The sequence below is a fragment of the Lethenteron reissneri genome, chromosome 34 (assembly GCF_015708825.2).
Source record: "Lethenteron reissneri isolate LAM-NWPU_2019-01 chromosome 34, ASM1570882v1, whole genome shotgun sequence".
NCBI lineage: Eukaryota > Metazoa > Chordata > Hyperoartia > Petromyzontiformes > Petromyzontidae > Lethenteron > Lethenteron reissneri.
In genome coordinates this window covers 570,734-591,828 of record NC_083812.1, presented here as the reverse complement: position 1 = coordinate 591,828, position 21,095 = coordinate 570,734, and the positions used below count along the sequence as shown (strand labels likewise).

Sequence of the window (21,095 nt, the reverse complement as noted above, 5' to 3'; positions counted from 1 at the left end):
CAGTCGTCCTCTCGTTCCGCGTCCGGGCGAGGGGGCGGGGGGGGCGAGGGGGCGGGGCGGGGGGGCAGCGCCCCGCGTGGCCGCTGTGTGTATACAGTTCACATGCAGTCTCTGTGTCTATGCTGTGTATACAGTTCACATGCAGTCTCTGTGTCTATGCTGTGTGTATACAGTTCACATGCAGTCTCTGTGTCTATGCTGTGTATACAGTTCACATGCAGTCTCTGTGTCTATGCTGTGTGTATACAGTTCACATGCAGTCTCTGTGTCTATGCTGTGTATACAGTTCACATGCAGTCTCTGTGTCTATGCTGTGTGTATACAGTTCACATGCAGTCTCTGTGTCTATGCTGTGTGTACACAGTTCACATGCAGTCTCTGTGTCTATGCTGTGTATACAGTTCACATGCAGTCTCTGTGTCTATGCTGTGTATACAGTTCACATGCAGTCTCTGTGTCTATGCTGTGTGTATACAGTTCACATGCAGTCTCTGTGTCTATGCTGTGTGTATACAGTTCACATGCAGTCTCTGTGTCTATGCTGTGTGTATACAGTTCACATGCAGTCTCTGTGGTCTGTGCTGTGTGTATACAGTTTCACATGCAGTCTCTGTGTCTATGCTGTGTGTATACAGTTCACATGCAGTCTCTGTGTCTATGCTGTGTGTATACAGTTCACATGCAGTCTCTGTGTCTGTGCTGTGTGTATACAGTTCACATGCAGTCTCTGTGTCTGTGCTGTGTGTATACAGTTCACATGCAGTCTCTGTGTCTATGCTGTGTGTATACAGTTCACATGCAGTCTCTGTGTCTATGCTGTGTGTATACAGTTCACATGCAGTCTCTGTGTCTGTGCTGTGTATACAGTTCACATGCAGTCTCTGTGTCTGTGCTGTGTGTACACAGTTCACATGCAGTCTCTGTGTCTGTGCTGTGTGTACACAGTTCACATGCAGTCTCTGTGTCTATGCTGTGTGTATACAGTTCACATGCAGTCTCTGTGTCTGTGCTGTGTGTATACAGTTCACATGCAGTCTCTGTGTCTGTGCTGTGTGTACACAGTTCACATGCAGTCTCTGTGTCTATGCTGTGTGTATACAGTTCACATGCAGTCTCTGTGTCTTGCTGTGTACAGTTCACATGCAGTCTCTGTGTCTATGCTGTGTATACAGTTCACATGCAGTCTCTGTGTCTATGCTGTGTGTATACAGTTCACATGCAGTCTCTGTGTCTATGCTGTGTGTATACAGTTCACATGCAGTCTCTGTGTCTATGCTGTGTGTATACAGTTCACATGCAGTCTCTGTGTCTATGTCGTGTGTATACAGTTCACATGCAGTCTCTGTGTCTGTGCTGTGTGTATACAGTTCACATGCAGTCTCTGTGTCTATGCTGTGTGTACTACAGTTCACATGCAGTCTCTGTGTCTGTGCTGTGTGTATACAGTTCACATGCAGTCTCTGTGTCTGTGCTGTGTGTACTACAGTTCACATGCAGTCTCTGTGTCTATGCTGTGTGTATACAGTTCACATGCAGTCTCTGTGTCTATGCTGTGTGTATACAGTTCACATGGCAGTCTCTGTGTCCTATGCTGTGTGTATACAGTTCACATGCAGTCTCTGTGTCTGTGCTGTGTATACAGTTCACATGCAGTCTCTGTGTCTGTGCTGTGTGTACACAGTTCACATGCAGTCTCTGTGTCTGTGCTGTGTGTACACAGTTCACATGCAGTCTCTGTGGTCTATGCTGTGTGTATACAGTTCACATGCAGTCTCTGTGTCTGTGCTGTGTGTATACAGTTCACATGCAGTCTCTGTGTCTGTGCTGTGTGTATCAGTTCACATGCAGTCTCTGTGTTTATGCTGTGTGTATACAGTTTCACATGCAGTCTCTGTGTCTATGCTGTGTGTATACAGTTCACATGCAGTCTCTGTGTCTATGCTGTGTGTATACAGTTCACATGCAGTCTCTGTGTCTGTGCTGTGTATACAGTTCACATGCAGTCTCTGTGTCTGTGCTGTGTGTACACAGTTCACATGCAGTCTCTGTGTCTGTGCTGTGTGTACACAGTTCACATGCAGTCTCTGTGTCTATGCTGTGTGTATACAGTTCACATGCAGTCTCTGTGTCTGTGCTGTGTGTATACAGTTCACATGCAGTCTCTGTGTCTGTGCTGTGTGTACACAGTTCACATGCAGTCTCTGTGTCTATGCTGTGTGTATACAGTTCACATGCAGTCCTCTGTGTCCTGTGCTGTGTGTATACAGTTCACATGCAGTCTCTGTGTCTATGCTGTGTATACAGTTCACAGCCAGTCTCTGTGTCTATGCTGTGTGTATACAGTTCACTGTGTGTATACAGTTCACATGCAGTCTCTGTGTCTATGCTGTGTGTATACAGTTCACATGCAGTCTCTGTGTCTATGCTGTGTGTATACAGTTCACATGCAGTCTCTGTGTCTATGCTGTGTGTATACAGTTCACATGCAGTCTCTGTGTCTGTGCTGTGTGTATACAGTTCACATGCAGTCTCTGTGTCTGTGCTGTGTGTATACAGTTCACATGCAGTCTCTGTGTCTGTGCTGTGTGTATACAGTTCACATGCAGTTCGTGTCGTGCTGTGTGTATCAGTCATGAGTCTGTCTGGCTGTGTGTATACAGTTCACATGCAGTCTCTGTGTCTATGCTGTGTGTATACAGTTCACATGCAGTCTCTGTGTCTGTGCTGTGTGTATACAGTTCACATGTAGTCTCTGTGTCTATGCTGTGTATACAGTTCACATGCAGTCTCTGTGTCTATGCTGTGTGTATACAGTTCACATGCAGTTTCTGTGTCTATGCTGTGTGTATACAGTTCACATGCAGTCTCTGTGTCTGTGCTGTGTGTATACAGTTCACATGCAGTCTCTGTGTCTGTGCTGTGTGTATACAGTTCACATGCAGTCTCTGTGTCTATGCTGTGTGTATACAGTTCACATGCAGTCTCTGTGTCTATGCTGTGTGTATACAGTTCACATGCAGTCTCTGTGTCTGTGCTGTGTGTATACAGTTCACATGCAGTCTCTGTGTCTGTGCTGTGTGTATACAGTTCACATGCAGTCTCTGTGTCTATGCTGTGTGTATACAGTTCACATGCAGTCTCTGTGTCTGTGCTGTGTGTATACAGTTCACATGCAGTCTCTGTGTCTGTGCTGTGTGTATACAGTTCACATGCAGTCTCTGTGTCTATGCTGTGTGTATACAGTTCACATGCAGTCTCTGTGTCTATGCTGTGTGTATACAGTTCACATGCAGTCTCTGTGTCTGTGCTGTGTGTATACAGTTCACATGCAGTCTCTGTGTCTGTGCTGTGTGTATACAGTTCACATGCAGTCTCTGTGTCTGTGCTGTGTGTACACAGTTCACATGCAGTCTCTGTGTCTATGCTGTGTGTATACAGTTCACATGCAGTCTCTGTGTCTATGCTGTGTGTATACAGTTCACATGCAGTCTCTGTGTCTATGCTGTGTGTATACAGTTCACATGCAGTCTCTGTGTCTATGCTGTGTGTATACAGTTCACATGCAGTATCTGTGTCTGTGCTGTGTGTATACAGTTCACATGCAGTCTCTGTGTCTATGCTGTGTGTATACAGTTCACATGCAGTCTCTGTGTCTATGCTGTGTGTATGCTGTACATGCAGTCTCTGTGTCTATGCTGTGTGTATACAGTTCACATGCAGTCTCTGTGTCTGTGCTGTGTGTATACAGTTCACATGCAGTATCTGTGTCTGTGCTGTGTGTATACAGTTCACATGCAGTCTCTGTGTCTATGCTGTGTGTATACAGTTCACATGCAGTCTCTGTGTCTGTGCTGTGTGTATACAGTTCACATGCAGTCTCTGTGTCTGTGCTGTGTGTATACAGTTCACATGCAGTCTCTGTGTCTATGCTGTGTGTATACAGTTCACATGCAGTCTCTGTGTCTATGCTGTGTGTATACAGTTCACATGCAGTCTCTGTGTCTGTGCTGTGTGTATACAGTTCACATGCAGTCTCTGTGTCTATGCTGTGTGTACACAGTTCACATGCAGTCTCTGTGTCTATGCTGTGTGTATACAGTTCACATGCAGTCTCTGTGTCTATGCTGTGTGTATACAGTTCACATGCAGTCTCTGTGTCTGTGCTGTGTGTATACAGTTCACATGCAGTCTCTGTGTCTATGCTGTGTGTACACAGTTCACATGCAGTCTCTGTGTCTATGCTGTGTGTATACAGTTCACATGCAGTCTCTGTGTCTATGCTGTGTGTATACAGTTCACATGCAGTCTCTGTGTCTATGCTGTGTGTATACAGTTCACATGCAGTCTCTGTGTCTATGCTGTGTGTATACAGTTCACATGCAGTATCTGTGTCTGTGCTGTGTGTATACAGTTCACATGCAGTCTCTGTGTCTATGCTGTGTGTATACAGTTCACATGCAGTCTCTGTGTCTATGCTGTGTGTATGCTGTACATGCAGTCTCTGTGTCTATGCTGTGTATACAGTTCACATGCAGTCTCTGTGTCTGTGCTGTGTGTATACAGTTCACATGCAGTCTCTGTGTCTATGCTGTGTGTATACAGTTCACATGCAGTCTCTGTGTCTATGCTGTGTGTATACAGTTCACATGCAGTCTCTGTGTCTATGCTGTGTGTATACAGTTCACATGCAGTCTCTGTGTCTGTGCTGTGTGTATACAGTTCACATGCAGTCTCTGTGTCTATGCTGTGTGTATACAGTTCACATGCAGTCTCTGTGTCTGTGCTGTGTGTACACAGTTCACATGCAGTCTCTGTGTCTATGCTGTGTGTATACAGTTCACATGCAGTCTCTGTGTCTGTGCTGTGTGTATACAGTTCACATGCAGTCTCTGTGTCTATGCTGTGTGTATACAGTTCACATGCAGTCTCTGTGTCTGTGCTGTGTGTATACAGTTCACATGCAGTCTCTGTGTCTATGCTGTGTGTATACAGTTCACATGCAGTCTCTGTGTCTATGCTGTGTGTATACAGTTCACATGCAGTCTCCGTGTCTATGCTGTGTGTATACAGTTCACATGCAGTCTCTGTGTCTATGCTGTGTGTATGCTGTACATGCAGTCTCTGTGTCTATGCTGTGTGTATGCTGTACATGCAGTCTCTGTGTCTATGCTGTGTGTATACAGTTCACATGCAGTCTCTGTGTCTATGCTGTGTGTATGCTGTACATGCAGTCTCTGTGTCTATGCTGTGTGTATACGGTGTGTTTCTAGAACTGTCTGCGAATGTGAGTCCCGTAGTGGAGAGAGTCGGATTCCTGCTGGACGTGTGAGATGTTTGTGCAACCCAGGAGTCGAGATTACTGACAGTATAGACCGCATGTATATGGACATATTGTATATTATATCGATTGTACTGAACTATCTAGAGCAGCACATTAGTGTTTAGATTCCCAAAAGTATGAGGATTTTTATTGAATCCAGTGAAGAGGGTTCAGAGTGTAGACTAATTTATATTAATTTCGAAATGTTGGATTATACAATCTTATACTGTACTTGCAGTGTCCAGATTCTGGGATGCAAGTATAAATGTGATGGTACTTATATACTTAAATAAGGATAGTCTACATTGTAGTCAAGCGATAGTAAGATCATCTAGAAATTCTAGATTATAAACTTCGAATGATGAATGTTCTACAACAGATTAACGAATTTCAAGTGCTCTCGACACTACTGATGTAATACATCTACACAGCTTAAAGAACAATTAATTTCTACAAGTTACCACATTGCACTATGATGACCATATTAAGTTTAAATGCTAGTATTAGCGTTCTGTGAATATGCAATCGTAGCACAGCATTTAACCAGGTTGCATGTCTTACTGCACAGGTATATGTGTGTGTTTCTAAGTTTTCCTTTTGTTATTCGTGCACTCCACTTCCCCTACTGAAATCTAGGGAACACATTGTAAACGTGTATTTAAATAAACACCCCAAGGGGATGTGGTTGAGTGTGTACAATGTGTTTGACATCCAAGTTCTGACTCCTTCCACTAAAGGGCATCGACAAGTTACTGGGCAGTACCAATCGCATAAAAGCAATGCTCACCATGGCTTACAACGCTTTACATTCCAAACTCATCTAAGGGGCATTTAATGTAACTTAAGTTTAAGGTTAATGTTGAGTAATTATTTTGACTTTTGGTGGCGCCCGTAACGTGGCCACGTGAGTGGCTCACAGTTTTTATTACCATGTGTTAACTAATGGAAGCCAGATGACGTGTTTGTAATGCAAATGTTTCCATGTGAATCCAATCGTTGAGGTAACTCGTGTGGAATAAATTTCGATTTAAAGCTTTCGTGACTGCAGGGATTCATCTTCTTGGTTCTTTCTGTAAAGTCACGTAGAAGGGAAGTAATAAAATAATAAAACAAAATAAAACATAATAAAATAATTCTCACGACGTTTCGGCCACAACGCAAGCAGCCGTCCTCAGGTGAAGAATGAAACACCACCAAGCTTGGAGCGTTCATTTAAGCTGCTGGGTTGGAGGTGGGAAGAATAATTATTAATACTTAAAACTTGCTACCAGTGTACAGTGCTGTACTGTAGTTACATGTCGCCTGTCAAGACCGCCCAAGCCTCGTGCCTTGCGTTTAAGTTAAGGGCCACTGGGCAAGAAATACGAATCGATTGTTTACATTATTAAATTTGTTTTACCCTTTCTGGCAATACAACAGGTGTTAAGATGTACAAACACCAGATAGATAACATTTGCAAGGAATCAAGCCTGCATTAACCACACGTACTACTGAACATGCAAATAAACATGCTCTAAGAATATATTATGCCTTGTCTTCGAAACGCATTTGCCTACACCAGACATCATTCTTTACATTGTTTACATTCTTATTGCTATACGGCACGTTTATTTACTCTTGCACATGAAACTAAAGGGTTATCGATTGCGACTCGCTCCCCACGACTCGCTTACGCAACACCTGCGGCCATTGTCACGGGCACCGCAACATGTCGGATTGTTCAATCAGATCGAGTAAAAGCTCACAATTCAACTTTAACATTGTCTAGTTTAATATTGCCTCATTCATTCTATCGGAGCGTTATCCGATGAACATAAAATGCTAATTAAAATAAATCGTGTATCATAGAATCTCTATATCCGTTAACACCGAGGGCCTATATTTGTGCTGTAAAGGAGTCGTTGCATTTTTCTAAAGCAGTGAAGCAGTGACATAGAACGAATGTGTTGAAGATTGTCTTGCTATTGCTTATGAGAGTAAGAATCGACTAATTATTACATCGATAATGGACACTGGATAGTCTTAAAACAATCCCACGTCCATTCTAGATTGCGCTTGCACCGCGAGTGGTTGAATTGGAGGCACGGGCCTGCAGTCGACTTGTGAAACAATCAAAGAGCAATTAAATCGCCTGCCGCCTGCAGATCTCGCGACATCTTGGGCGGGTCTCGCGAGAACGGGATGGCGAAATGGCGAAATGGGGGAGGAAGCGGAGCGAAAAGGGCGGGGCTAAGGAATACAAAGGCGAAGCCAGAGCCCAGAGAGGCGGGGCTAGAGAAATAAAGGGCGGGGCTAGAGACAATAAAGGGCGGGGCTAGAGAGAATAAAGGGCGGGGCTAGAGAGAATAAAGGGCGGGGCTAGAGACAGTAAAAGGGCGGGGCTAGAGAGAATAAAAGGCGGAGCCAGAGCCCAGAGGGGCGGGGCTAGAGACAGTAAAGGGCGGGGCTAGAGAAAATAAAGGGCGGGGCTAGAGAGAATAAAAGGCGGGGCTAGAGACAATAAAGGGCGGGGCTAGAGAAAATTAAGGGCGGGGCTAGAGAGAATAAAGGGCGGGGCTAGAGACAATAAAGGGCGGGGCTAGAGACAATAAAGGGCGGGGCTAGAGAGAATAAAAGGCGGGGCTAGAGACAATAAAAGGGCGGGGCTAGAGAAAATAAAGGGCGGGGCTAGAGACAATAAAGGGCGGGGCTAGAGAAAATAAAGGGCGGGGCTAGAGAAAATAGAAGGGCGGGGCTAGAGACAATAAAAGGCGGGGCTAGAGAAAATAAAGGGCGGGGCTAGAGAAAATAAAAGGGCGGGGCTAGAGAAAATAAAGGGCGGGGCTAGAGAAAATAAAGGGCGGGGCTAGAGAAAATAAAAGGGCGGGGCTAGAGAAAATAAAAGGCGGGGCTAGAGACAATAAAGGGCGGGGCTAGAGAAAATAAAAGGCGGGGCTAGAGAAATAGAAGGGCGGGGCTAGAGAGAATAAAAGGCGGGGCTGAGCGAAGGAAGGGGCGGGGCTAGGGGAGAGAAAAGGCGGGGCGAGAAAGGGAGCTGGCCTTGCGCATGCGCAGCCGCGTTCTTGTCGACCGAGAGAGCGAGCGAGCGTCAGGGTGTTTGTAAGGTGCGTAAAAGCCGCGTTGCGTTTCCTCACGACAATGCATCGGTCGCGATTTTGTTGGGATTTAGCGCTGTTTTATTGAGCCGCGCGTGGCCCTTTTGACGTGATTTGTTAAACTGTAAAGTTTATTTTGTTTTATCTTTGATCGCGGCCCCGAGAGGCGTCGGGAGTCGGTTTCGTTGTTGCGCGCGAGGCGGTAAAATGGCGGCGGCGCGGGGACGAGAAGGCCGAGGCCTAACCGCCAGCCCCAGCCCCAGCCTCGGTGTGCACTCGCACGCCGAGGAGTCGTGTTAATGCTACAGAGTAGTAACAACACCGCGTGCGCCTCGAGTTGGTAATTCATTGCAAAGATTGAATACGCAAGGGACTGGATCCCGGCATAGTGCGAGATCGCGGCCTTGCGCGGCCATTTCCTAATTTGACTACGCTTAGGCCTTTTTCACCCCAAGGTTTCAAGTAAATCGGGATATTTGTGACGAATAATTAACTTAAGCGGGTCAATTAACGGGTTTCGTTAACTTGTTCTCTGCGTGCGGCGTCGTCTGTCGATAGTTTGTAAAGAGTGGGGAGGCAGGGAGCCCGAGGGGTCCTGGGCCCTGAGTGGCCACGCGTGCTGCCCCGCGCCGCCATCTCGGGAAGGTTTCGTGGGACCCGAATCCAACCTTTTTAAACGTCAAACGTTATAATTCGAGTGCACATTCAATTTGGTTTGGGTTATTTAGCGTTTATTTGAGTTCATCACGGAGTTGTGTCATGGGAGGGATACATTCCACGTGTCGTGTGGAGTTTGTCTTTTATATCGTTAAATCGCGTTTTCGGGTGAATAGACTGGATTATATGTCGTCGATGACAATTTCAGTGTCGAAGTTTGTCTGAACTCTGCCATCGACCATAATTGGATTGTCAGTGCTGTAATTGATATTCCACGTGTATTCGTATTGGGTTTAGTGAAAATTTGATTCCACATCCATGCGGTGTTCGATTTGGCTTTGTTATTGTGTTCGGCCCAGACCTGAGCTCGTTTTTAGTTTCGATTTACAGTTTTAATAATTGGTTTACCCTGCATTTAAATGTAACTTCGATTACATTTTGGATTTTTGTATTTTATATTCGAAGTTTGTTCAACCTACAATGTTTGTCTGGCACGTGTTTCAACTTGCGTTCCATGTCAGATGTATTGAATTCGGGTTTGCTTGTACATGTTTTCGGAAAGGTTCGATGTATGCCTCTAACCGAGCCTTTCCGCATTCAGACAATCGATTGCACCCACGAGGCGGTCGCGTGTAAATGAGCTTGCGTGGTCTCGTGCCAGTCTTTTCACCTCGTCCATTGTTTGCATTTCCCAGGAATTATCACAACACTTAACGTCATGGCTGATGAAGTGGTGGAAGGGTTCGTGGTGCGGCTGCGGGGCCTTCCCTGGTCTTGCTCATCCGAAGAGGTCATCAAGTTCCTCTCAGGTACAACCCGGGCGACTTGCGTCTAGCAAAATCATGTTTGCTAAGAAAGGGCGCCAAATGACGAGCAACAAGAGGCAAATTTGAAGGTGTAATAGATAATACTAATTCTTGAATTTAGCACGGTTATAAGAAAGAAACGATAGGGTATTCCAAAATTGATTAGTGCGAGGAAACAAGTTGCAAGAAGTGTTTTACCTACTTGGTTGAATAGTGTGAGACGAAAGAAATTTTTGTAGGAGTGGTGGCAATTTGTGCAATGTGAAACAGGTCATACGAGTTGCATTACTTACGTGAACTATGTATTTATATTATTCGTTTGGGAGACTAGAAATAAACCTCGCTTATAATTTATTGTTAATTATTGGTCAAGAAAGTAATTAAGTCATGTATTTTGCTTTTTTTTACTTGAGTCATCTTCAATAGATATCTTAAAGTGAATGATGGTCATTTTACCTGACAGATAGTTAATAGGTTTCGGTGTAAGTGAAGGCCAGCAATGCAATATCGTGCAGGCGCACTTGTGACGTTACCACTTTTACGTTGGGTAAAACTATGACGTGAGCACACAGCTTATTTTCTTATGAAAAGATGTCGTACAGCCCACAGCACCACAACTCTATAGCAGGGCAAATAGCCAGAGGGTAATTACTCATTTTGGACTTGATAACATTTGATGGCGAGGAACTTAAAAGAGGTTTTCATTCCATTGAATTGAATCTTTATAAAATTGTATCCTGAAAAATGTTGCCATAAGGAAAAAGGTGTGTAACACTGCAGTGATGATCTTGCGGTGCAGGATGTGCCATCGTGAATAGTGCCGACGGCGTACACTTCACCAACTCACGTGAAGGCCGACCCAGCGGGGAGGCTTTTGTGGAGCTGGAGTCGGAAGAGGACCTGGATAGGGCTTTGGAACGTGACCACAAGAACATGGGGCACCGCTACATTGAAGGCAAGTTAAAACTGTCACAGCTGCGATGGTGATTAATTCCCTGGGTGATCGGTACAGTATGATTCCTGGAACACAATAGTTAAGGGCCCTTGAGTTAACGGGTTACTTTTTAGGAAAGTTGTTCACTGCTAGGTCCACTCATTTGTACTGCCTGACTGCCAAATGTAAAATATCTTCTAACGTGTATGCTAGAACTCAATTCTGGTGACTTGATTTGAATATTACTTGCAGGCTTATACGTAATCTCATTTTCTTCCACCTCCGTTATTCCTGATTTTAAAAAGTGAAGCAGTTTACCAGTGCGAGAAGCCCCCCCCCCCCACCATGATATTTTAATGGTTGTTTATTATTGCCGTGCAGTGTTCCGATCGAAGTTGAGCGAGCTCAACTGGGTGCTGAACCAGCAGAACCCGGTGGCGCTGCCCGAGAGTGGGGAGGCTGAGGGCTGCGTGCGTTTGCGCGGCCTGCCCTTCTCCTGCAGCAAGGAGGAGATTGCGCAGTTCTTTACTGGTAAGTTGTCACCAAGAGAAGGGGAGAGGATCTCTTGACTTTTAAAGCCCAAGTCTAAACGGGCAGTGAAGGTGTAGACTAAAAATCATATCGCAGCATGTAACACATCTTTTGAGCCCTGAGCTGGAAATGTTAAATGGCATATACTGGCTAGAAATACGTAAGAGTTCATTTGAACTACATTTTAGCAACATTGTTAATTCATTTCAGATGTGGTGCATTTAGCTTTGGGTGTGTTGCTTGATTTCAGTGTGGCTGCCTGAGGAATTTTGTAACCATTATAGCCTCAATTTGTTTTGGTAAAGTTTGAATTGTGTTTTTTGGTTGGTTTATGGTTTGTATACTTTGTCTTGGGCATTTCCAAGGTTTACTTGTCAAGTGACCTTATTGTTGATTAAGCAGTAATTCTGCTTAGTTGAATTGCTTTATTGCTCACTCAATTTCAAGTTATTAATAAATAAAAAACTAATGGAAATTGGTAGAGCATAACAGGTGTTGTACCTCAGTACCTCATCATGCCAGATATTTTCATAGATGGCTTTGTTAACTTTTTATCTGGAAAAAAATGTAACCGGAAGGTAAGTCAAGTGGTTATGTTTGTTCATTGGAATACAAAATGTTTTTGCAATTGTATATATTCTCTGGTGAAGATTTATTGTGACGAATATAATTATCCCTTTGACAATCCACTGCTGGAAGGAAGCCTCTCAAACACCATGTTGGTCATGAGAATAGCTGGCTAATGTGTTCCTGGTTAGTCAAGTAAATTGTGTTTCAAAATTGCTGACCTGTAGCTATCACGTTGCTGTTTCATTTAACTTTTGTAAAATAAAGGCTTATGTTATTATAAGCGAAAGTAAGATATCTTGTAACCGTCTGGTGTTCATGAAATATTGAGTTTTACAGAGGAAAAGACTTTTAGTGTATGACTGTCATTTTCAGCTGAACTAACTAGGGTTTTCAACCTTGGTAAAAAATATAATTCATGATATAAGATAATATGCAGATTTCCTGATGTGTAGTAATGTGACTGAGAAGACTAGGGCTGAAAAAACCCCATTGTGCTACGTGTGTTAGCTGAAGCAGCAACTTGATTAATCGCATTTGGCCAGTTAAACATGCACAATTAAAAACTACACTTTAGTCAATCTGTTTTCTAAAATGGATTCATTCAACCATGCAGCACCGAACTTTACTCAATATACTGCAGGCTCTTAAATGTCGGTATCATATGGAGAGCCAGTTGTCCAAAATGTCTTGTCTTCTCTTGACAGTGTTTTCATATTTTATTGTAACATTGCATCGGCCACATCCTAGTACAATGCAGATAACAGTGCATTGTTTTGTGTCAAGTGCAAAATTATCAACCGTGTTCTGCATGATCTGCTGTTTCTAATTTGTTGGCAAATATGCCCTATTGCTGTTTTCAGGGTTGGGGTTCGGGTGGGTGGGGCGGGGAGGCCATGAGCATCTCTACACTGCCTTCACCCAGTGTTGCATTTCAAAAGCCAACTCTGTTCGGTCGTATTCATAACATTGTTGTTGTTTCAGGGATTGTTTTAGGCTGAGTATCGATGGGGACCTGGGGGGTGGGTGGGAGATGTTTCCAACCCAGCCCTTGTTTTTTTTTATTCCAGGGGTGGGGGGAAGAGACGCCCAAAGTTTCTGACCAAAACTGTTACAATTTCAGGGATGCCAGCAGGACATGGGTTGGGGTGGTCTGAATGAACACCTTAATCTCTTAAGTATATCAATGGCTTTTGCTGACGTTTCCACAGATTGCATTAAAACCGTTGCTTCTTCAGAGACTCCTCCGCTAAGTCGCTGGGGGACGGGCGAGGGAATGGCGGGCGCTTGATTTATTTAATCATCGCTTTTACACGCGATTCCATGACCCTGACACCTGTTTACCTGGAATGGAAGTGCTGACACGTCGCGGGCCTTGGGCTAGCGTTCCCTCGTCTAAGTGATGTTGGTTTTGGGTTTGTCTAATTGTAAGGGCTGGAAATCGTGCCGAACGGGATTACGCTGCCGGTGGACTACCAGGGGCGGAGCACTGGGGAGGCCTTCGTTCAGTTTGCCTCGCAAGAGGCAGCCGAGAAGGCTCTGGGCAAGCACAAGGAAAGGATAGGGCACAGGTGGGGAGACGGCAAGAGAGAGACTTCTTTTTCTCCCTGGCGGGGAGGGGGGAGGCTGCGTGGGACTGTGCATTGAGCTGGAAGGGGAGTGGGTGCTGGGCAAAGCATCCCCCCTTCCCCTGGGCCCTCTTTAGTGCGACTGGCCGGGGTAAGGTGGTATACGGATGTCCTGGGAATCGCGATTGCTTTGAACGGAGGTGGGAGGTGGGTGAAACATGGCAGGGCAAACAAGTGTCCGGTCTACAGTTCATACACAGGTGTATTGTTTGCTCCTTGTAAAGATCATTTGGTTAGCTTTCACATACTCCTTTCTTCAAACATTGAATACAATTTTCAACGTAAATTCCAGCGCAACGTTTACTTGTCTGTTTTGCAACTTTAAATAGTTTGGCTTTGCACACATTTTCAAAAAGTCAACTTGTTCAGAAGTTTGGTCTTTACACACCTGTGAAATTAAGTAACTGCAATTTTGAAATGTAGCATTTATGATAACTCGACTCGTGTTAGTGCACATGTTCACATTTTACTGTGACATTAAGCGTTGCGATGTGGCTTGTGCAAAGTCTCACTTTGAATTGTATCCGTTTCCCGCAGGTACATCGAGGTTTTCAAGAGTAACAGGGGTGAGGTACGCGCCTACTACGACCCACCAAAGCGGCTAATGATGGGAATGCAGAGGCCCGGGCCCTACGATCGGCCTATGGGAGGTGGCCGTGGGGGCCCTCCCATGCGTGGAGGCTTTGACCGCATGCGCCGAGGCGGTGGCTATGGAGGTGAAGCAACTGCAGCACGATGACCCCCCCTCTACCCCAATTCCTCTGCAATCCACATGCTAATCTGAATACTCCTTGGCTTCATGAGTGACCTTTGTGAGATTGACTGAAAAGAGAAAAGTGCTTTATGTATAGCCATGTGTGAATTCAGATTAACACACAATTTAAATATATTACTACCTTTTAAAGATGCAATGCTTTGTATCATTGTCTTCTACTGTATGACACGTAGACTTAATGGATTGCTTTAAACACTTTCAGTAAAACATTTCTATTTAAAACCCATGTTGATCACATCTCAAAGAAATCCAATCAAATATAGGGATTTTATGCAAAAAATATTTTGCATTCGATTGCGCCTGTGGTTAAGCGCTTCCTCGCTCATCAAAGTCTTCCGGTCTAAATAAAATAATCAGATTTTATGTCCAGGTTTAAGTTTGTGAACCATATGCCTGCTTTGGAATGTTGATTATATTCACACTTGTAAAGTGATTGTATAGACTGGAGTGTCGAATGTGTGGTGTGTCTCGTTTAAGGTTATGGTGGTGGATATGACGATGGCTTCAATGGCTACAATGACAACTATGGCTATGACCGTGGTTTTGACCAGGGTGGGAAGGGCATGATGGGTATGGGTATGGGGGGTGGCATGGGAGGTGGCGGCATGTCCCGAGGTGAGTTGATTTTCCTGTGTGGCTGGGATTTGACTCCCCCCCCCCCCCCATATACCCCTTGTGCTGTTCTGAAGATTGGGTGATTGATGGAGCTTTCCCAAACGTCTAAAGGTGGCTTTTGGGGGGTGGGGGGTTGAGATCTCTCCATTTAGATATCTCTACACTGACAATAAAACTTAAAGAACCATACTTGGCTATTTTAGAATGGTTATGCTATTTGCCTCAAGTTTATTACGTGTCAGACTTATTGTTTTCCTATTGCACATTAAATGTATGTATGAACTTATGCCCCATATCTAGCCAACAATGCTAATCAGAGGTGTGTACTCTGCTCAAGTAAACATCGGTTTGGCCACTGGAAATTGTGCTTTTTGGTTGGGTCTCTTTTGTAAGGAATTGGAATTAATGCACTTTTTTTCCTTTTGTAAAGTGAACGTTTGAGCTGAGTATTTCTGTATATGCCTGCTTTGGCAGGCATGTCTGGCCGTGGCTATGGAGGTGGAGGAGGAGGAGAATCCACCTACCAGAGTTCCTCTGGACACTTTGTGCACATGCGGGGCCTGCCCTTCAGAGCCACAGAGTTGGACATTAACAACGTAGGTTCAGATTCCTTCTGCTCCCAGCTCGCAGCTCAACCGCAGTTTGCAGCAGTAGTGAAAGTCAAAGAGCTGCATCCGTCCTCATAGTTTGTGTGCTTTGTGCTGCAGTTCTTCACGCCGCTGAACCCAGTTCGCGTGAACATCGAGTACGACGGGAGTGGGAGGCCCACGGGAGAGTGTGACGTCGAGTTTGCCTCTCACGAGGATGCCGTGACCGCCATGGCCAAGGACAAGGCTCACATGCGTAAGCTGCACACGCAGCTGTGGCATTTTGAAAGGCGGCGGGAACGTTTTTACAGAATTATTGATGAATCGTTCTACATACTCTATTGCTGGATTAAGGCCTGCCCAAATCGTTGCCATCTGTCACTGTCCTACATTGCAGCAATAGAACAATCTGCTTATCCATCCTTTTACTTGCCCCCACGAGGAAAATTAGGAGAACAACATTTTACATTCCAAGCCTGTCTCCCACTGATCCTAATGCACATTAAGTCTTTCCACATAAAGATATGGAGCCATCGCTCCATGTCTTGGGTATGTAGGTAGGTCAATATAAATTGGTGGGGGTTATAAATGGATCGCAGCATAGTTCCTAGTGATGAATCCTTTTTTTTGTTTGGCCCTAAAAAGGGGCCATTCTCATTGGTAATTGCGTTGAGACACTTCGAATCATCCAAACAAATGCCTAAATTAATCACGTCTGTAGTTTAGACGATTGTACGCAAGTCGGTGTTTATGGTTTCTACAGTCCATGCTGTTAAAGTGGACCTGTTAAGAGAAGCCTCGACATGTTGAAGCCACTTTAAATGTTTGTCAGTGCAGCAAAGGATTGTGACAAATGGCATCGCTTAACTGTGAAATGGATTTGTAAATGTACAACTGCATTGATGACAAGTGGTGTCTGTTTGCATGCAAGTTTGGCTATGTAATTCAAATGAGGTACTGCACAATAGTCAACTGGTTCACCCATGATGGTGATGCAAGCTTGTTGGGGATCATTTCATTATTAAGATGTATCAAGCTTAAATATGACATTTGGAGGTGCGTGTGAATTAAAGGAAGTTTGCAGATTCTGACTGGAGGTCGACTGCCAATGTACAGTGAAAAAGTTGAGTTTCAGCCGACCTGAAGCTGCGAAAAGCGGTAGTTAAAATAGGCCGGTTGAGCCCGTACGTGTGCTAAAATAACTCCCTTTGTTTCAATATTCTTGGGATTTGTACTGTTTGAGGCGCTTTGTTGGTTGACATGCTTGCCAGGCTGTGACATAACATTGTCCCGTCTTTCTGCTTCTCCACAGAACATCGCTACATCGAGCTCTTCCTCAACTCCTCTGCTTCAGCCAGCATGGGTGGGGGTAACTACGGTGGTGGCAACGGCATGGGTAGGTGCCCCACGCAATGGGGGAGGATGGCAGCTCCCACACTCCCAGGGTATAGGTCCCCTACAGGACCTATCCATTTCTTTGTCTTGATAGTTCTTTCAGCAGTGGTCACTAAAAACTATTTCTGCTTGCTGGGGGTAACCAAAAACAAGCAACCTACTGGTTGCATACAGAACCAAATGCAAGATAGTTTATCTAGCGCCCTTGGCAATTAAATGCATTAAATGTTAAATACAAAGCCTCTTCCTTTTAACAGTGTTGTCTTAGTGTAGTTTTTGTTGATGCATTGTCAAATAGGCTGGGTGCCAGAGCTAACTCGCATTCTACCAATCTCTTGGATTCCTCACCAAAAGCAACTTGGTGGATAGTCTTGGCTTTTATCCTAATTGGGAACTTAATGCTCGCCCCAAGCTCTTGAGGTTTCCCAATACTTGGTCGAGCTCCCACACCTCCGAGTTTGCACGGTTGACTTAAGTACGGTGCAAAAGTTCAAAAATGTATATATTATCATTTTTGAAATATCACAAGCAGTCTCTTGCTTTGCCAAAAAGCTTGTAGGGTTTAATTATCTGCGATTGAAATCTTAACTGCATCGTTTTTAAAGGAAGACAAGCCAAAAAACCAAATGGCTCATTGCTATGTGTTTACACACTTCACTTGTGTGCTTGGCTCTCCTGCAATATTTGACTAATTAATTTTGGTGTGCTATCATATAATTGTGTGATGCCGGTGAAGTGACATCTCTGCTTAAAAGTCCATTTACTCATGAGGCTTGAAACTCTTGTCAGACAACCCGGCGACAACACAGCCTTGGCACATGCGTGCAAAATTGAGTTATTTGTCTTTTGTGTTGCATCATTGTTTAAGACAAGTGTTAATATCCCCATAAGTTATATTCCCGTGTGTTTTTTTGTGTGTGCGTCTAGGTGGTGGTTATAATGGAGGCCGTTTTGCGGGTTTTTCAGGCTCTCAGTCAAGCTTCAGCACCGGTAACCAGGGCGGCTACAACACAACTGCCGCTGGCATGTCTGGCGGATATGGCAACAGCAACTTTAGCGCCGATGGCTATGGCGGTAACATGGGAGGAGGCTATGGTGAGTGAGGGCAGTGCAACAGTTTGAACCTTTCACCTGAAGTTACAAAAAACTAAATTCCCTTTTAGCTCTAGTAAAAAAAATGTGGTTGTGAAAATTGAAAGTAAAAGGATTCGTTAGGTTATATCAAATTAAATTCATCACTTGCATGCAGTTTACCCAAAAAATTGCACATTTTGTCAGGATGAGAAATGTGGCTGCCAGTTCATAAGAACAAATATCTGACTTTGTATATCATCTCAATTCTCGCTGTTTGTGTTGGTGAGTGTAAAGGTTGAAACGGGCGTATATATTTTTTCCCCACGTTGCTCTGAGCACGGGGGGGGGGGGGGGGGGGGAGGTTCAAGGAGGGGGAGGGGTCTTGGGAGGCACTCGCTGGTTGGCCAGTAATTAAAATTGCAAGTGGTATTTCACCTTACTTTGCCTTCCACTGGTCTTGGCCAGAGGAATTTAAATCCATTTTGTTTTCAACATCTTTGGGGGGGCTGACCGGGCTCCAACTGAAGCCACGCACTGCTGTAAAACTAAACATTTGTGACATTGGTTTGTCAAAGTATGGCCATAATTTTGTTCACCAGGAGGGGAGGAGACTAAATGCATAGTGGATATTATGCTGCCCTGTCCAATTGGTAAGCCATGATTAGATTCCTCAGAGTTAGCAGCTTTGATTGGCTTCTGTTCTTAGTGATGGCCACCCCATTATTTACTCTGGACTGATGCTGGCACCAAGCAATTTGCTAGCCTTGTAGCCAGGGGAAGTTTGGTGTGGGTGAGGTCAGCATGCCGAAGTGGGAAGTTTAGATCAACGCTCTTCTCATTGGTGCCATGGCAGCAAGGGCAAGCATGCTTTTGTGGGCAGGCATCAAACGGTCTCACGACTGTTCGCCGTTGGGCACTCGGATTCGTGCGAGTGTGCAATGAGCTATTGGTTGTTTAGCGGAGAGATGGGTTGGGGGGGATTAAGATTTGAGGGTGGGAGGGTGGCTGGGGAGTGAAATACATAGAGGGACACTGTGCATATGCTCAGTCCTAAATCTCTACCTTTCGTGTCACACCTTTTTCACACAGGAGGCACAGGCGGCATGGGGGCAGGGGGTGGCTTCTACAGCGGCAGTACGCAGAACAGCGGGATGGGAATGGGTGGTTCGGCCATGGGAAAAATGGGCAGGGGGAACTGGAACATGTGAATTCCAAACCGAGGCATAGTGAAAAGCTTGGTCTCTTTCTCGTTTGTAGCCAGGTCTTTGTGGATAGCCAGCCAGTTTGAGCTCTTTCTGAGACGCCCGTTTCTGAATCCTGTTGTGATAGGTGGAAGCGCCTCTGGTTGTGGTAATTCCAACCTTTTATGCTTATAACACCCTGTGTTGACAGTATGTATGGCAGAGACGTATATATACTGTTATTTTTTTGTTTATTGTATTAATTTTCCTTGAACAACTTCATACATTTTGGCAGTGCGTGTGAATAAATGTCTTTCATATTACAATGACATGTTGTGTGTATTTTCTCAACCCTGCATTTTCTCACTTTGGGCTGCAGGTGGTGGTAGTGCCCAATCTACAGTTTTAAAGCCCGTCTGACCATCCGCAGTGGTTTGTGGAACTGTTGCAGATACTCATGACTTTTTTTTACTGCCCGTTGCACAACCATTTATATAGAAACTGCAATTTTATACACATAAAGCTAATGGCTCCTTAATGGGGTTATAATTGTAAATCTCGGTGCTTCTAGAGTTTAATTTGAAAGCTGTTTGGTTGCATGGTGCTCCACCAAAATGTGTCCGACCAGTCGGTGGTGGTTCTGGGGTCCAGGAAGGTTTGGAAGCCACCACTTGAGCGCAGGCAGCAATTAACTTGTGTGGTCATTAACATGAAGCTGGGTGATGCACAAGTACTTTATGGGGCAAGCAGAGGCCACCAGGCCACTGGTTTATCACTGTGCCATTATTAAAAGGAAGCGACCTTTAAGCAAAATAAGGTGTTGCCTTCAAGGATTTGTACTCTCTGGGCATGATGAATGTCAACTGTAGTTGGCTGCTCCTAATTAAAATACAGCCATCGGCCTTTGGTTGCAATGGGAATCCAATTTATTGAGATGTTGGAATACCAGCATGACTGCTTAGAAATTGTATTATATACTCCAATATGCAGTACTTAAAATTGGGCTTTATACATTATTTAAATGCATGACCATCTCCAGATATCACAGCTCTCCTTGGAAGGAGTTTATGAATGCGGTGAGGCCAAGGTGCTGTGTGGCACCTTGATCAATAACACGAGTCGCGTCCAAATGTGTTTATTCTATGGGCTGGAACACATTAGTTGGGAGATGGTAAAACAAACTTTGTACCAATTTAATTGTCATATAAAGGTGAATTGTCATTCCGTCAGTGTATTCACTTGTGATCTGTAGTTATAGACCTTTTCAAAAACAAAGTTTTGCTATTGGGTACCGACAAGGAAACTCCACTCCGCTGCCCATGGTTTTTATAATGAACTGCCCAAGAATTATACAAGTGTCTATTTAATGGTGAAGATTACGTGTGGAAAGCTTTACATTTTGGCAAATAGGGTTATGAGTTTTGACATTTTAATGAGTGGATAGGTGAGACTTAGGCGGCACAGAAGCAAGGTGCTCGAATATAATGAAAGCTAACAAGTGTACTGTGGTGCGGACGATGGGAATTTGCATGTGAATTGCCCTGGTTGAGTGTGAACACTGAAGTATCCCCACCACTCTAAGAGGAGAAAAAAAGTCAAATCAAACGAGCCCTTTTGGATACACCTCGAGAACTGGGATGTGCCCTTAATGCATTTGAAGACTCGTGAGGGAAGGGGAGCTTTTCTGGAAGCACTAACACTTTGCAAGCTTTTTTCGAATGAACAAAGCCTTAGACTCGACACTTGGCAATAGTCCGCGAATACACGTGTGTGTGTGTGTGCAAGATGACAGATTTGCTTTTCGATTTGCATCTTTAAGAGGCTTGTTAATTTGATTCGCCAAAGTCTTCACACCACCTTTATCTTCACAAAGCACAGTATCGAGTTTCGGATCAAGGGCTACTCTGCCTTCTGTTGGGTGGGTAAACCC

General features: G+C 44.5%; 1 protein-coding gene across 3 annotated transcripts; it reads left to right on the top strand.

Annotated features, from left to right (window-relative positions):
• Positions 1-8,324: 8,324 nt before the first annotated feature.
• On the top strand, positions 8,325-19,491 carry LOC133350505 (heterogeneous nuclear ribonucleoprotein H-like). Of its 3 annotated transcripts, none has more exons than XM_061564853.1 (12): positions 8,325-8,424; positions 9,768-9,881; positions 10,678-10,833; positions 11,194-11,343; positions 13,343-13,481; positions 14,076-14,254; positions 14,791-14,928; positions 15,427-15,524; positions 15,636-15,771; positions 16,828-16,911; positions 17,838-18,005; positions 19,074-19,491. In XM_061564853.1, the coding sequence occupies exons 2-12, from the start codon at positions 9,791-9,793 to the stop codon at positions 19,190-19,192; spliced, it is 1,458 nt and encodes a 485-aa protein (XP_061420837.1). In that variant the 5' UTR covers positions 8,325-8,424; positions 9,768-9,790; the 3' UTR covers positions 19,193-19,491. The 3 variants fall into 3 exon arrangements, with proteins under 3 accessions (XP_061420837.1, XP_061420838.1, XP_061420836.1); XM_061564854.1 differs by having other exon boundaries at positions 15,403-15,524; positions 17,877-18,005; XM_061564852.1 differs by having other exon boundaries at positions 15,403-15,524.
• The last annotated feature ends 1,604 nt before the right edge of the window (positions 19,492-21,095 follow it).

Excerpts from the sequence above, each read along its gene's own strand:
- LOC133350505 (XM_061564852.1), top strand. The coding sequence starts at position 9,791 with ATGGCTGATGAAGTGGTGGAAGGGTTCGTGGTGCGGCTGCGGGGCCTT. Across the intron at positions 10,834-11,193 it reads GGGGCACCGCTACATTGAAG|TGTTCCGATCGAAGTTGAGC; the intron begins GCAAGTTAAAAC and ends ATTGCCGTGCAG. Across the intron at positions 14,255-14,790 it reads CCGAGGCGGTGGCTATGGAG|GTTATGGTGGTGGATATGAC; the intron begins GTGAAGCAACTG and ends GTCTCGTTTAAG.